The 16,051-nt window shown below is 36.7% G+C and overlaps 1 protein-coding gene and 1 long non-coding RNA gene across 3 annotated transcripts in view; one reads left to right on the top strand and one right to left on the bottom strand.

Moving 5' to 3' along the window:
• Positions 1-16,051, bottom strand: part of LOC131514338 (uncharacterized) — a 479,074-nt gene that overhangs the window by 10,653 nt on the left and 452,370 nt on the right. The window contains exons 4-5 of the long non-coding RNA XR_009263032.1: positions 7,543-7,615; positions 5,402-5,435 (exon numbers count right to left, since the gene is read on the bottom strand). This is a non-coding gene — a long non-coding RNA (uncharacterized LOC131514338). The remainder of the gene's footprint in view (positions 1-5,401; positions 5,436-7,542; positions 7,616-16,051) is intronic.
• The window catches only part of PKHD1 (PKHD1 ciliary IPT domain containing fibrocystin/polyductin), a 473,171-nt gene that overhangs the window by 408,364 nt on the left and 48,756 nt on the right, over positions 1-16,051 (top strand). Inside the window, exons 60-62 of one of the 2 annotated variants that reach the window (XM_058734233.1) lie at positions 3,062-4,076; positions 14,187-14,322; positions 15,306-15,393. In XM_058734233.1, the coding sequence (XP_058590216.1) occupies positions 3,062-4,076; positions 14,187-14,322; positions 15,306-15,393 (1,239 nt within the window). Of the gene's footprint in view, positions 1-3,061; positions 4,077-14,186; positions 14,323-15,305; positions 15,394-16,051 lie in introns of those variants that run through there. The other variant, XR_009263031.1, reaches the window with a different exon arrangement.

The raw sequence follows: 16,051 nt of genomic DNA, 5'->3' as shown, positions 1-16,051 counted from the left end.
TAGCTCCTATACCTTATTATATAAAAGAATATTTGAATTACATTATAAATCATCCCATTTTTTTTAATTTTAGCTTTGGAAGGCACCTGACATCAGGAATAGAAATAAATAAAACCTCAAGTTTCTCCATCTGTATTTATTTAATGAATTAGTCAAGAAAAAAATGCTTTGTCACAACAGAATTCTTTTAGGGTCAAATCAATGTAATTTAGGAACATAAGAAAATTAATATAAATATAATCAGTCATAATTTCAATCTTAAGGTTTCATGTGAAAATAGATGGATTTCTCAAAGTATTCAGCTATCTCATGTATTAGCACCAACTCAGGGGGCAATTCTCACAATATTTTTTTTGTAGTATATTTAGTTATTATTGTTATATGTTGGTTTAAAATGTATTCAAGCTATAGACTAATAATCTTATAACTAGATACCTGGCAAGAATAGATAAAACATATTTGAAAAATAAGAGTTCTTATTTTTCAATCAACTAACACATATTAAGAAGCATCTACTGTGTTTGAGTTAGGGTGTTAAGCCCTGTGGTAATTTAAATAGGAGATATAGTCCCTGGTCTTGAGAAATAACCCCTTAAGGACACTGATGCCTACTAAGTGTATATAATTTATCAAACTACATATAGCTAATATCAGAGAATGATTGAGAATCATTTCAACTAAGAGAGTAATTATTTTATTTAGGGCCACTTCCAAAAATTTAGCGATCTGTAGAGATGACTTTAAAAGACAATATATCTCCTGAATCAAAAGAAGGGAGAACAAAATCAGAGATCTATAAAACTGAATGGAAAGGTGAATGATTAATCAGCAGGAATCAACATGACTGGAAAAAAATGTGTTAAAACAAGGAAAAAAATTTGTAAAGTCTAGAAAAGGGGAACTAGTGTGATTGAATGGTTTTTCATGAGGTAAGTCTACCTAACTATCTTATTTGAAAATGATGTATCTATAGTAGAGACCATTGTATCAGAATCTCAGGGCACAATTTCCATGTCTGTTAAGATCAAGCAATTAATTCCCTTCAGACTGGTGTGATGCGTTTGAAAACAATTCGTGATTTAACATTAGTGTTTCCATATTATATGACCACAGGGAGAAAACATATTATGTAAAAGTGACCATTCTTTTATATTTGATAATTAAATCTCTAAATTAATAACTTAGTAGTCAATTTAGTAAACTCAATTTACTTAAGAAAATTAGAGCAATTTGAATTTTCTGTTTTATCATGTGTCTGTTTTCTATTTGTCTGTTTCCTCTTAGTTGCTGAATTTGTTGGCATGAAGTTTGTAATAGTCTGAACCTTTGTCTGTAGGGTCTGTAGTAATAATCCTTTCCTCCCTGAAATTGGTGATTTATGATTTCTTTTATCTTTTTTTTTAAGTTTATTTGTTTATTTTCAGAGAGAGAGAGAGAGAGAGAGAGAGAGAGAAAGCAAGTGTGAGTAGGGGAGCGGCAGAGAGAGAATTCTAAGCAGACTCCTTACTGTCAATGCAGAGTCAACACAGGGCTTGATCTCATGAACTGTGTGATCATGGCCTGAGCCAAAATCAAGAGTTGGACTTTTGACTGACTGAGCTACCCAGGCACCCTTCTTTCTTTTTATCTTGATCAGTCTAGCGGGGGGTTGGGGGGGGGGTGGTGGTGGTTAACTAATTTGTTGATGTTTTCCAAGAACCAAATTTTAGCTTTGTTTACTTTCTATGTTTTTGTTTGTTTTTCTCTTTTCTATTTCACTGACTTCTGTTGTTATATTTATTATTTCCTTTCTCCTCATTACTCTGGATTTGCTTTACTTGTTTGCTAAATTTGTATTTGTAAGGCAGAACATTAAGATATTGCTTTTACACAATTCTTTTGTAATATAAGCACTTAATCACACAAATTTTGATATGCTAGAATTTCATTATTCAGTTTGAAATATTGACTCATATTTTTACTACTGTTGCTATTATTGTTGAGGCACAAGTATGCAATGTGGCCTCCTCCTAAAGCAACACTTAGGTAATTAAATTTATTAATATCATAGGCAGCTTTGGCATATATCACATGGAAGGTATGATATGGAGGAGGTATCATGCCCAAATGTAGTACACCCTCCATTAATAATAATTAGATTTTTTTTGCTCCAATCCTTAGGCTAAATTGATGACATTGCACTTGAAGGAAAATTAAAATATCTTGAAAATAACACAAGATAATTTTGTGAATATTGCTTTTAAATTGAAGGAATTCTGTTTGTTAGAAGTTAAACTATCCCTGTAGATTCAGAATAAGAATTACTCATGGTTCAGAGACAAGTGGATTAGGAATGGTGGGAATATGGGGTGACTGGCTGGCTCAGTCAGTAGAGCATACAACTCTTAATCTTGGGGTTGTGAGTTCGAGTCCCATGTTAGGCATGGAGTCTACTTTTTAAAAAAATGAAAGGAATTATGGGAATAATGGACAACGCTGTTTGTCTAAATGTCTTGATTAGCCCCAATAATCCTCAACTTGGGCTCTATTTAATGTCAGGACTTCCCAAATTGCTACTTTCTTCTTTTCCTTTTGTATTGTTTTTACTCTTAATGTTTGGAAAAAAAGAGAATGAGAAAATTATATAGTCTGAAATCCAAACTCTTTCACAATCTGGACTCAGTATATCTCTTCAATTTTAATATATCTCTATAAAATCTCTTTTCCAGCCCCCTCAATCTACCTTTTTTCTCATTGACTCAAATATTACTATGCCCATCTCCCCTATCCTTTTCCCACTATGGAGGCCTTAGTGATTATTCCTTTTCCTTAATAATTTTACTTATTCAATTCTTTTTTCACCTAGCTATTATGTCCATTATTACCTTTAAATAATACAGGTGATGTAACATATTTTACCCTTTCATATTTTACCCAGACTGCTTTGCATAGTCAGTATCTAACACACTTAAAAGTTCAATAAATGTTTCATGAGGTTACAGATGATAATAAGAGTAATGGATTACAAATTATCTTTGAGAGATTGTAGTTTATACATCACTTATTTTCCTTTATTTTATAGGTACATTTAGAGAAGAACAGAAATGCACATACCAACCCTTCATACAAGGCTACATCTGCAAGCAAACTGACCAGGTGATCTTAATTCTTGACAATGCTGATGCCACTTGGACAATGCAGAAGTTATATCCAGTTGTATCTGTTACTAATGGTTTTGTTGACACCTTTAGTAGTGTAAGTGCCAATACCCCTTGTTCTACTTTAGGGTCTGTATCTAGTTTCTATTCCATTTTACCCATCAGGGAAATCACCAAGGTGTGCTTTGTGGATCAGACTCCCCAAGTTTTGCGTTTTCTTCTGTCGGGGAACAAAAATACCTCCAAGCTTCTCTTAGCTATATTCTACCATGAACTCCAGAGCCCCCGTGTTTTCATAGGGGAAAGTTTCATTCCACCTGTTCTGGTTCAATCAACTTCCTCATTGCTGGATGAGTCTTCTGGTTCCAACTATTTCAGTATCTTGGATAACCTCTTGTATGTTGTCCTACAAGGACAAGAGCCTATTGAAATACGCTCAGGTGTTTCCATTCATTTGGCCTTCACTGTGATATTTCCAGTCCTAGAAAAAGGCTGGGAAATCCTTATCCTTGAAAGACTAACTGACTTCTTGCAAGTTAGCCAAAACCAAATCAGATTTATTCATGAGATGCCTGGCAGTGAAGCAACCTTAAAGGCCATTGCTGACAATAAAGCAAAGAGAAAGCTCAATTGCCCAACTGTGACTTGTGCCAGTCATTACAGAGTTGGTCAACGTAGACCTCTCATGATGGAAACGAGCTCATATAGGATCCCGCCACCAACTACTATGGAAACCATCTCAAAAGTAGTAGTCATTGAAATTGGTGACCTGGCAACAATAAGGAGCACTGGACTGATTTCATCTTTATCAAGTAAGAAATTACAGAATTTGGCTCACCAGATTATCACTGCTCAACAAACCGGAGTACTAGAGAATGTTCTGAATACAACTATTGGCGCCTTACTGGTAACTCAGTCAAAGGGAATCACTGGCTATGGGTAAGTACTAATTATAAAAACATCTAAACAAGGGCTGATCTCTAGCGTGTGTATTGCAAATGTTAATCTACTTCCACTGAGTCACATAATCTGTTTGCTTCTGAAGATAAGAATAAAAACTCAGAGAGTCATTTATAGACATAAATTCTCAATTAAGACTTTTTAAAATTAAGTCTGTGTTCTTATGAGTATTCTATATTTTGGATTGTTGAAGATGTTATATTTCAGTACCTTAAAGTGAAAAGCCTGAAGGAAGAAATTTTTCTAAAACAACTGTTTTCAGTTCATTTGTTCATTCATTTATTGAAAGAATGTACATGTAATGAATTTAAGTAGTAGGCTGGATTCCTGGATTGCTAAGGTGAAACAGATACGATCTTTGCCTTGAGGGACAAAAGCACTACCTATCATAATTCCAAAGAGCTATAAGCTAAAACTTGAATCTTGAGGAGGGTGATGATAATTCTTATAGGGACTGGGGAAAAGACTTCTATTTAGGAAAGTTTTGAAGGATGACTAGGAGCTTACTAGGCTAATTCAGTGACCCTGATTGGGTCTTATTTAACCTAGGATTATAAAGCCATGAAAAGGATGCCTTTGTTAAATTGTATGAGGCAGGAATATCACTGTTGTCAATTATGTTTATGACACAGAGCTGTGTAAGATCTGCAACATCCTTTGTGCTATGTTATACTTACTCTAAATGCTTTTATTTTGGAGTCCTCCACCAGATTTCTATTCAACAGACATTTCAGACATAAATATACCTGAATGTTTTTCTGAGCTTAGTAAATGAAGAAGCATGGGAAGTGCACAATAAGGGAAAACAAGTGTAAATTACTCTCAATGTTATAGTTTCTGTTAGTTAAAGGATAAAGTGACCAGCCCAAGTGCATCTAAGATATCTGTCACAGGGTCAAGGCTTTTAGAGTCCCAAGCTCCAGTTTTTAGCAGATGCAAAAGAACTAAAAATGATACCCTAGACTGAGAGACATGATGAACTTGTTGTAATGCTTAAGAAATATAGATAATACTAACCATCTCACAAATGACTGCTGCTGGTTATAGAGGGTTACAGGTGAGCAACATAGATATTCCCTATAAGCTTGTCACCATCACTGGAAAAATAAGCTCAAACCCATGCACAAATTCAGTTGATATTAGGTCCCTGAAATAGATAAAATTATTTAGATTCTGATTTTTCTTATTCAATGAGATTTTAGAACATTCGTATTCTTTTAGATTACTCTGTTATTACTGCTTTTTCATCTTATTTGTGGTAGTGCTAATAAATAAACAATTGATATTTAAGGGGTGTTAGTTACTTCCACATATCATCTTCAGTGGATGTGGGATTTGCTATAAAATAAGAACAAAAACAAAAAAGAGACACCATCACATCATTAGGCATATCTAATACATTGATTGCCTTTTTATATACAGAGCAACATATCCAAATGAAAGCTTAGCTAGTGTTTTTGTATCATATTTCACCTAACTTACAGTATAAATGGTTGTTCCTCTTCTGGACAGCACATTAATATATATGGGAGATATGAAAAGAAAACTTGAAGGGCTTTATGAAGTGTTATAGAATTAAAAGATACTCTTAGTTAAGTGATTGTTCAGAATCTATTAAATCTTAGATATTTTTACCAACCACCAAACCTTCACCATGTTATCAATGTCATTATAACATAATGCATGGTAATCTGAAAAAGAATTGCCAATGCATCTTAGCTTATGTTTAATCATTTTTCCTTTAGCCCAATTTCATTTAGATCCCACCAAGTTCTAACAAATATATTATATGTAGGTGACTAGAGAGGAAAAAGTCCAGTCCACTGCTTAATTCTATTTAGATTTTACAATTCTTAGCTTTTCTAACAGGTCATCATCCCCAAACAACTGATTTTTGTATTATGTATAAAAAAAGACTCAGTGAATATTGAGCCTTTAACTAGAAGGAGAGAAAAAAGTCAGAGTAGAAGCATTGGAGGTATAGCAGAGGAAGCCCAGCCAAGAACGTGGAACCAGCACAAGTTCAGGTACACACACATCTATGTGGGGGATATCATTCTGTTATGGAGAAGCGAGACAGCTTCAGAGATCACCTTTATGGCCCACCATCCATCATAGCCATTATGTTTTCACTTTTGACTCCGATATTTCTGATTTAATAAGAAACTGCTGAACATGTATATTATAGCATCGATTTTCTGTTGGGATGTGTTCCATTTCTCCATCTCTCTCTGTCACCCTGGTATTTTAAGAGAGAGTTTCCAAACATAAGGTAAAAAGCAAATCTTCTGAAGATAAGGAAAAGCAGCTTCTTGAGTATATCTGAATAAATCTCTGCAGAATGAGAAATGTCTTGTCCTAAGGGACTGAATGAAAATTAACAAGGTTTCCCCTGGTCCTAAGAATTGCACAATATGCTAAACAACCCTGAAGCCTTGTGGAAGCCTCAGGCCAGCCCTGTTTCTTTCAACTTTGATCAGTGTCAGTTGGGACTTCCATTGAACTCACTGGAGAGCCACTGACAAGCTAATGAACTGACCTTGAGACAGAAGAATCAGTATAGATAGGGACACTTGCCTTTCAGTGAAAAGCACCAAGAATGTCGAGAGGTTCACTCTTGTTAACTTAATGGGTTTGTATGCATTTCAACAAATTGAGACCATGCTGGGCATTTAGTTTTCAAGGGGAGTACTACCAGCTTTCAAAAAGCAATCAACTTCTTATGGTGGGAGAGAAATGGAGTGCTCTCTACTTTTTAATTAAATAATGTACAGTGAATTGGCCTCTCCTGGTCTTTATCCTCTTCTAGTGGCATCTGGATTTAAATCTGGATTTAAATTTTGTCTGCTTGGCTAAGTCAATTTCATGAACCTGTTTTCCATCTTCCAAAACTTCATTGACCTCTGTTGTCAATACTTCTCCCTTGCCTTCTTTGTATTTGTTAGTTTACACCGTTTATGCCCATGTTTTGCACCATTTTTATTTATTTTTGTTAAAGTCAGGCGTAGGGCAGGGTAAAGATAAGAGTCAGAAGCTAAAAAATTTTAGCAGTCAAAGGCTTTATTGGGAACTAAGGTATCTGGCGAGGTTCCGTGACTCAGGGGGAGAGAGAGAGGAGTCAGGGAAGTCACGCCCAGGTGTGGTGGGGTGGGGTTTTTAAGCTGCAGCATTTGGGGGGGGTGGCTTTTTTCGCGCCAGGTCACGCGCGTCGCTTGGGGCTTTCCATTGGGTTGCGCTGGCAAGAAGGCCGTCCCCTCCACTGTGGTTCCAGGGACATCCTAAAAATTTTTTTTCTTTTAAATAATTTCAGTGGAGTGTAGAGGGAGAGGGCACAGAGATAAACATAAGTTCAGTCTAGCTTTTTAAACTGACAGTTCTCTACAGGAGTCTTACATATTTTATCCTTTATGTGGAATCCCAGAAAGACATATTTTATGTTCCTTACCTTTCTTTCAGAAGAAACTTGATTTTTACTCTCTTAATTTTCTCTCCTTTCTCTTCTCTCTCCCTTTCCTCTGCTTCATGACAAAAAAAAAACAATTAAAAACACCTTTAAATATTATTCTTTGTCATACAGTAAAATTAAACATATCTGTATCTTTTATGGAAGTTTAATACTGAAATGCCAAAACATTGGCGAAATTTCTAAAATGGCCTTCCAAAGATGCATACTGCCCTTAGCCCAGGAAACTATGGTCAGGTTGCACTTTATTGAATATACTATGTTATGTGGCATGGTTGACCCTAAGATAGACTATCCAAGATTTTCAAGGTGGGCCCAAATAATAACATGAGCCCTTAAAACAAGAGAGCTTTCTCCTGCATGGCAGAATAGGAAGAGAGAGAGATTCAAAGTGTGAGAAGGACCTAAAGTGTCACTGTTTTTAAGTTGGAAGGGATCACATGGGAAAAAAAGCAGGTGGAACGAGTAGAGAATGGACTTTGGCTGGCAGCCAGTGAGGAAACAGGGACCTTCATTCTATAGCCACAGGGAAATAACTTCCAGCAACAATCTGAATGAGTTTAGAAGTGGATTCTTCCTGAGAGGCTCCAGCAGTAAACCCAGCCAAGCCTGTCTGGAGTCTTGACCCACAACCCATAGATAATACATTTGTATTATTTTAAGCCACTAAGTTTGTGTTAATTTGTTATGCAGCAGTAGAAACCCAATATGTTATCTCCAGTTATGCTCTCTGTTTATGACATTGCCATGATCCTTGGCTCCTGAAAACAGTTCTAGTGAAGGTGAGCAAGACATTAGAGGAGTGTATGTATGTGTGTTTTTGAGCCCATCAACTTAGTACCTTTTTAAGTTCCCTTACTGTGTGTAAAGTAGCACTTTCCAGGCAGACATAGAATAGAGAACTAGCTGAGACCATTGGTAAGACTAACAAGTCTATTGTCACTCAGTCTCATTTAGCATCTTCTCTTGTGCAACCACTCCATACCCCCTGGTCACCTGCTGTCTAGGAAATAGCGAGAACAGTATAAGTTCTTGTATACTGTTTCCTAGAAAAGCTACAAGAACTGTTTCCTAGCTGTTCTAGGAAACGGTATAAAGAACAGAATCCTTCTTTCAACACGGAAGGACGTTCTTCCTAAGACTGGCAGAATGTTCTTCCTGGAAGAGATTTCTGTACTGCCAGCTGCCTGTTGCCTCCTTCGTGACAAAATCACAGATCTGCCATGAAAGAATGTTTCTACGCTATTTCTTCTTTTCACTAGAATACAAATTCTCTGCTTTGCTAGGTGAATGGCAAAATTGTCACAATAGTATTTCATATATGTGGTTTTGTGGGAAAATGAGATGCTCTGCATAGGCAAACCTTCCATTTAATTAAAAATTGTTCCTTTTGTCACCACATTCTTAAAAAACCTTCATCTCTTAAAGTAAAAACAAACAAACAAAACAACAACAACAACAACATATTATCCAGCCTTATTAAATGGGAAATAATGTGGACCATTCACAGTTTTTATTGATGTTTCATGGTCATCGTTAAAACTATCATTTATTTCATAGCCCTGTTTCTTCAGTGATACCCTTCAGTACCATTGTTCTTACATTAAATGGCCCCAGACTGCTAAATCCTTGACTCCACTTCTGCAGGTTATATTTTTCTACAATTTTTCTTATAAATAGGATGTTAATTGTAATCCAGTGCTGCTGGGTTACAATTAATCCATCACATCCACATGTAGTTTGAATCCCAAAACTAAACCATGCTACCTTAAAATCAAGTAACTAAGATTTCTGTGTACAGATGGCAAAGTTGGAGGTAAATATAATAAGGACTCATAAAACCCTGCATTTCAATGTGTTTTATTTTCCAGACATTCACTGAACAGCTATTATGTCCAAAAAATTATATGGCTCAAGTGAAAATGTAGAGATTTAAAATCCATGGGTAGGCAAAACAAACATTTGCAGAACTATTTAATAAGAATATGTTATCTGAAATCTCATTCTATATATAATTACAAAGAAATTGATTCAATATGAACCTGCTTCACCATTAATCTAGTTTTCCATAAAATTAACTTCAGTTATATTAACTTTAGTATATTTTTATCTGTATAAAAGTTATTAGATGGTCAACACTTGAACTTACTAGTATGTTCCCAAGAGTGCCTATGAATAGTAAGTGATCATCAAATATTTGTTTCAAATAGTGAAATGTAACCTGTTTGGCTTTTCTGCTATCCTAATACTCCTGTGTAACCAATATCCCATATTAAATCTCATCCATTATATAGATCTTGGATCTTGCTTTCCTGATCAGACTAAGGCTACAGTACCCTAAGGCAAACAGGACATTTTGAATAGTTTGTGTGTGATCTTGATAAGTGCATTCAGAGTTTTCATTATCCCAGATAAGATAGTCATGATAAATTTATTATAAAATAGTATTTAAAATTTTTCATCTAAGATACTTAGGTTTTAACCATTCAATTGACCATGTTGGAAGATGTGCCATGTTTATTCTGTGTCTTTATTTACTCCTGGCACATTGCCACCTGTACCTAGGGTTGTTCAAATCTCAATTTGAAATGAGTAATTTCAAAGAACAACAAGTATAAGAGCATAGGAGTAAGCACACCAATTGAGGGATGTACCAGAACTTGAAATTAGCCAGGCCAAGATATGTAGTAGCTTTTCAGAGGCATGTAATGACCTAAGAGCAGAGGAAGTACATAGTGGGTACTGATTTGTCACAGTGTTAGTACAGTAACATGTATTGGGTGTTTACAATATATAAGGTTTGGAACCACCATGTTACAGTGCCAGAAGGAAACTGTCAGATCATAAGACATTTCTTCCCTCTTCTCTCCCTAGTACTTGACAGCAGCTAAAGGGATCTGGCTAATCTTAATAGGGAGCATAAGGACTATGAAATATAAGGAAAATGATATGTGTGTCCTCTGAGAGATAGCCAGGAAAGTCATTCTTGCCTTACAAACTATATGGTGGAGGAGGGGTGACTATGTTTCTCAGGGGCAGAGGCCATGGTGTTTTATTTATCTTTGCACATCTCACGGTGCCTAGAACAATGTTTGTACATAGTAGAAGGGTTAAAATGTTTGTTAAACTGAGTCGATTAGAGAGCTTACTTTCTTCTGCCCCAGTGTGGAATCTTGAAAACTTTGCAATTCAAGCCCCCTCAGGACACATAGAGATTCTTCCCTGTCTAGCCTATTTAAAACAGGAATGAATGAAAATGCAGGACATCTGAAACATTTGATCAAAACATGGGGCACTATTATAGCAACCTGACTTAGTAACTTTGAGGAGGTGAAGTCTGAAGAAAGAATGAGGTACTATCTCTAAAGCCCCTACCCTCAGCCCATCCCCACAGGTCTTGCCCAGAGCCAGCTTTCAGTAGGATTTGTTTGTTTGCTTGCTAGGTTTGCCATGCAAATAGAAACAATCCCCTCCTCTACAGAGGAAGCATTTCGGGTCTGGCAGATTGAAAAGCAAGAGTTAGAGTGAATAGTGGTGATCTCAGAACTGGGAAACGTCTGTATTCTCTTGATCTTTACTTATTTTTTAGCTGGTACTTAAGCACTGAAGGGAAAAAAAATTCTTTCACATACCTGACTTGGTATTGGAAGCTGTTAAATAGCAGTTACAACTGGGAGGGTTGGAGGGAACTCTCCTCCCCCATTTTTTAAAGTTTGGCTGTAGGTCCTTCTGCCTGCAGGCTACAGTCACATTAGCAGTTGGAAATTGGATAACGACAGCACCATGACAAATCCAGGTTGCTTGCAATAAGTTGCTAATCCCTTTGCTTTAATATCGGAGCAGCGTATAATGATGTTTGGACATCACTCCAGTTTACTGACGACCCCACTGGGGCCAGCAATAGAACCTTACAACTGTCTAACAAGGCGTCAGGTGACTCCCGTCGTCACAGCAACGGACACTGGAATCTAATCTTCCCTCCATCCCTTCTAGCACCCAATAACGCCTAGATTATATAAGTGGCCCATCATTGCTTGGTAACTTGAATCAATTAACGTTAATTCGCACAATGCTATGATGTATTGTGATCACTTTCATTTCAGGGAAGGGGGAGAAATTGCTATAAGTCACCTAAAATGAGGTTGTCTGTGGTGCTGAGGTATTAATTGGGTGTCCATATTAAATGCAAAAGGAGCCCCATCGTGAAAGGAAAGTGGATGAGTGACTCTCTTGGCTGCTATTGACCTATCAGAAGAAGACAGTGCCCTTTTCCTTTGCTTTTATCTATTACAGTTTTCCCTATTGCGTGTCAAGTTGATGTATTATAAAAAATTCATTTGGTGACCTTTCACCCCCTTAGCAGATTAAACAATTTCACTTCGATGGCATCATTAACAGGACCCTGCATTTAATGATGATTTCTCTAAAAGGCCACGGAGATTCGATTTTAAGCTAACAGATTTATTGCACTATTATAACATATCGTAAAAAACTGTACCACCTACGGTCAGGTTTTAGGATAGAAACTGCTTAAGAGTTTATGTGGAGCTTAAAGTGGTATTACCTTGGGATATGCTGTAGCAGCAAGTCTCTGACCTCCAGTAAGATGCTGTTTACATTTAATAAGAGATGTTTGCTCACAATAAACTTTAAAGTGTGTCAGGGATAGGCCTTTCAGCGGGTGCTGAGACCGGTGGCTCCCATCTCTTCATTTCCAGACATCACTGTACATGTGTCAGGATCTGTGGTGGGATCTTTCAGCTTGTTTAACCGCATTGCTAGCCTGCACCCTATCCCACATGAGAAAGCATTTAAGAAATGGGTTAGGGGAGAGATAGGATCTTGTAACAATGTTAGAATTTTCCAATAACCTGGGCCCCATGGAAAGTTAGAATTAATAGCATGGATTTTAAGAATCCAATTTAAATTGTTCCCCTTAAAAAAAAAAAAAAAGGATCCTTACCCACTCAGGCTAAGCAAAGTAATAAATGAGATTAGGCTGGTGTATGTTGAATTCCCAGTGAGTGATTCTAGCACAGAGGTCAGGGCCTTAACTGGTAGATGACCAAAGGGGACTCTTAGAACCACATGTTCCCACTCTGTCCCCATTTCCCAGGATTCTCAGGGGAAAGAGAAAGTGCTTCCTACAGAAACTTCATGGTTCGTGATCCACTCTATTTGCTCTTTCACTCTTTCCTCTTTTTGGGACTAACTGTCACCTTTCCCTGACATACACCTTCCATGTTAAATAAATATTTTATTTTTTTTCTCTTTAGATAAGAGGGAAAAAAAGGGTTAGGGAATAAAGTAGTTGACTTACAAGCATTCAGGGCAGGGTAGGCTACTCTTTTTTTCTTTTTTCTCTTCTTTTTTTTTAATCAAAGCCTTATTATACCTGACCTAGGCTATTTTGAGAACAAGTCAACAATGGATGCTCTATACTAGGGTGATATATGTGCTATATGATGTCTATATATCTCCATTCAATTGCTAGAAATCTATTGCATGACTGTGATACATAATATACAATAGACAATAAGATAATAGATATATAATGTATAATGTTCTTTTAATGAAGCTATCTTGGTCATCAGAAACACCAAAGCTTTGGTAAAAAGCTGTTTTGAGGTATCATGAATTACATAAGCATTTTGTTTTATATATATATATATATATATATATATATATATATATATATTGCATTTTATTGCTAAGTCACATCAGTTATTAATGTACTTGAAAGGTAAAAAATGATACAACTCATTGGTTAATTGCTCTAGACCCCGATCATACACTTAGCCATTTGTGAGACCTCTGGCAAGGCATTTAAGCCTTTGTGGGCCTCCGTCTCTTGATGTTTAAGTAGAAATACCTACATCACAGTGTTATTTTGAAGATGCAATGCGTTTATATGTGGAAAGCTTAGAATAGCACCTGGTACACCATACGTGCTTGGCATATATTAATTTTCAGTTACTATTCTCCCTGAGGGCTTCATTCAATTAAAATACATTAATCAATTAATTCCACAGTTATTGAGCCTATTTAGTGCAAGCACACTGTGGAGAATGTAAATACGAAAGGGTTGTTGTTAGGATTAAATGAACTATTCCAAGTAACACAGCGCCGTTGCTGGAGCTTGCTGTCAGGCACCTCTGCCAACTTGTTCCAATGACATCATCTCAGTGTCATAGAATCAGCCATGGTAGAAGTATTTATACCATCAAAATTGGAAAACACTACAAATCAGAGCCTTTGTGGGGAGAGCTGGTTTTTGAGCAGAGTAGTGAACATATCCGCACCTTCTAAATATTTTAGTCTGATAAGGCATTCTTGGGACTGATATTAATGAATGGTGACAAAATCTAAGTTCATAATTTGTGCTTCTCCCCACACCTCCCACATGCCCAGTCCATCCATTGCCCATGCTAAAAGCAAGCATAAACAATAAATATATAATTATTTTTTGGTTGTAAGATCATGTTTCCTATAGAGTGCATTACAAAGTTTCTAGAAGCAAAAGCAACTGCAAATATTTTCACTGGCAATAATGCATTATAGAAATAGTTATTGCCATGATATCCATAACCTTGTGGATGTATTCTATTTTTGTCTATGCACGCCAGAAATACAAGCAGTTTTAAAACTGGGAATTTGATATACATTCGGCCCCATGCTCTCTCGGTTCTGGTCCAGCCTTCTGATGGAGAAGTGGGAAAGGAACTTAGGGTACAACCACAGCTTGTTTTTCTGGATAAGCAGGTAACTGGTTCATGGGTAACAACCTCTCTTTAGAGCTGGGAGCATGTCATATCTGGCACATGTTTTAGATTTCACCACCATGTCACACATTGACAGAGTGCCCCATGCGGTGTTTGCTGCACTGAGAACCTCTAATAATACTTTTGCCCTTTTGCCATCTTCCTTCTATCTCACACTTGGTTTCCTTCTACTTTCTCTGAGTGCCCAGAATGTGATCAAGAGTAAAAATCAAATCCTGATACTTTTCCTCCCCAGCCAAATTCTTGAAGCAGGTCTCTCATATCTTTTGGAGATCTAGCCTTCTCAAAGAAGTCATTTCAAATGCTAATGAAGGAATTTATGCTACCACATCTGCATTATAGCTTTTTGCTATTTTAAATGATTTCTTTTATATGTGGTTAAGTAAATCATCAACAAAGGCATCTGTGCTTAATTCTAATTTTAGTGTCCATGCCCTCTGATTCTAGTTTTTTTAATATTTATTTAAGTCATGGGAGTGGGGGAGAAGTAAAATGTGATAGTTGAATCAGCTTTCTACTCTTTATTGTAAAAATGTACCCCTGCCCTGTTGGCACGGGGAGGAAGACTGTGAGATTTAGGTCCACACTTGGAAACCTGTCCTTTTTGAAGTAATCTGACACTCGGCCAGTGTGGTCCTGCTCTCTTCTCTCAATCAAACCTTCCTTGTGAACCTTCAACACATAATGCCATTCTCTTCTGTAAACTTAGCTTTCCTTTCTCCTCTTCACTGATCTGCCCAAACTTCTCCTTTGATAATCTCCATTCTCTTCTTGATAAGCGAATTTTGATATGTTCTTAACATAAGACAGAAAATATTTATCATTTTCCTTCCTTTGCATGTCTCTGCTGAATATGTGTTTCATAAAAGATTCTGTCTGATTTTTTTTTTTTTATGTTTTAGATAACTTCCCCAAGTTCTCTTCTCAATCTACTTCTCCCCACCTTATTTTTTCTATTTCCAGAATCAGAGAATAGAGTCCTTGGGGCCTCCCTCAGAGCCTTGGGCCATTTCTGTTTTCCTGGAAGGGACATCAGATTCAGTGCTGAAAGGTAGGTACCTGTGACATTCAGAGACGTTAGTACTGCATCTGCAAGAAAATGTTTGCAACCACTAGAATTCATAGCAAGGTGAGTAATGGTCAATATCTTGGGTAATTTGGAAGAGATCTCCTTTTCCTCAGTCTAGAGTGCCATATCTGTAAAAAGGAAGAATTGGCTGGCATTCAATACTTAAGGAACTACCTCCTCTTCTGATGAAGGAACATTTTCGTAATATCCGTATCCTCAAAATGCTGTAAGAAAAAGGGTATGTCCCTCAGGACAAATGGTTCTGGTACTACAGTACCATGGACTGGCCCAGGGAGCAAGTCATAGGTATGATGTGGTTTCTGTGGAGAAACAGAAACACTCTCAATGTTATGAAGCATAAATGCAATGGCAAATGCAAACACCTGGCCCAGAGCAGGCCCTTAGAGTTTATTTTCCCCTCTCTACCATTCTTTGTCCTCTGTTGCCTTCCTGTTCACTCCTAGTACTGGTAGGTACTGGTAGCTTCATTTACTTTTCCTGGGGCTTGTGCATATAAAAATTAAAAAAAATAAAAATAAAAGTAAAAACAACGCCATTCTATTCTTTGTTTCTCTGAGTTTGATTATTTTAAATACTTCATATAAATGGAATCCTTCATATAAATGGAATTGTCCTTCTG

This window comes from Neofelis nebulosa, chromosome 6, assembly GCF_028018385.1.
Source record: "Neofelis nebulosa isolate mNeoNeb1 chromosome 6, mNeoNeb1.pri, whole genome shotgun sequence".
Taxonomy (NCBI): Eukaryota; Metazoa; Chordata; class Mammalia; order Carnivora; family Felidae; genus Neofelis; species Neofelis nebulosa.
The sequence above is the reverse complement of the archived record's forward strand: the minus strand, read 5'-3'. Positions and strand labels throughout refer to the sequence as shown.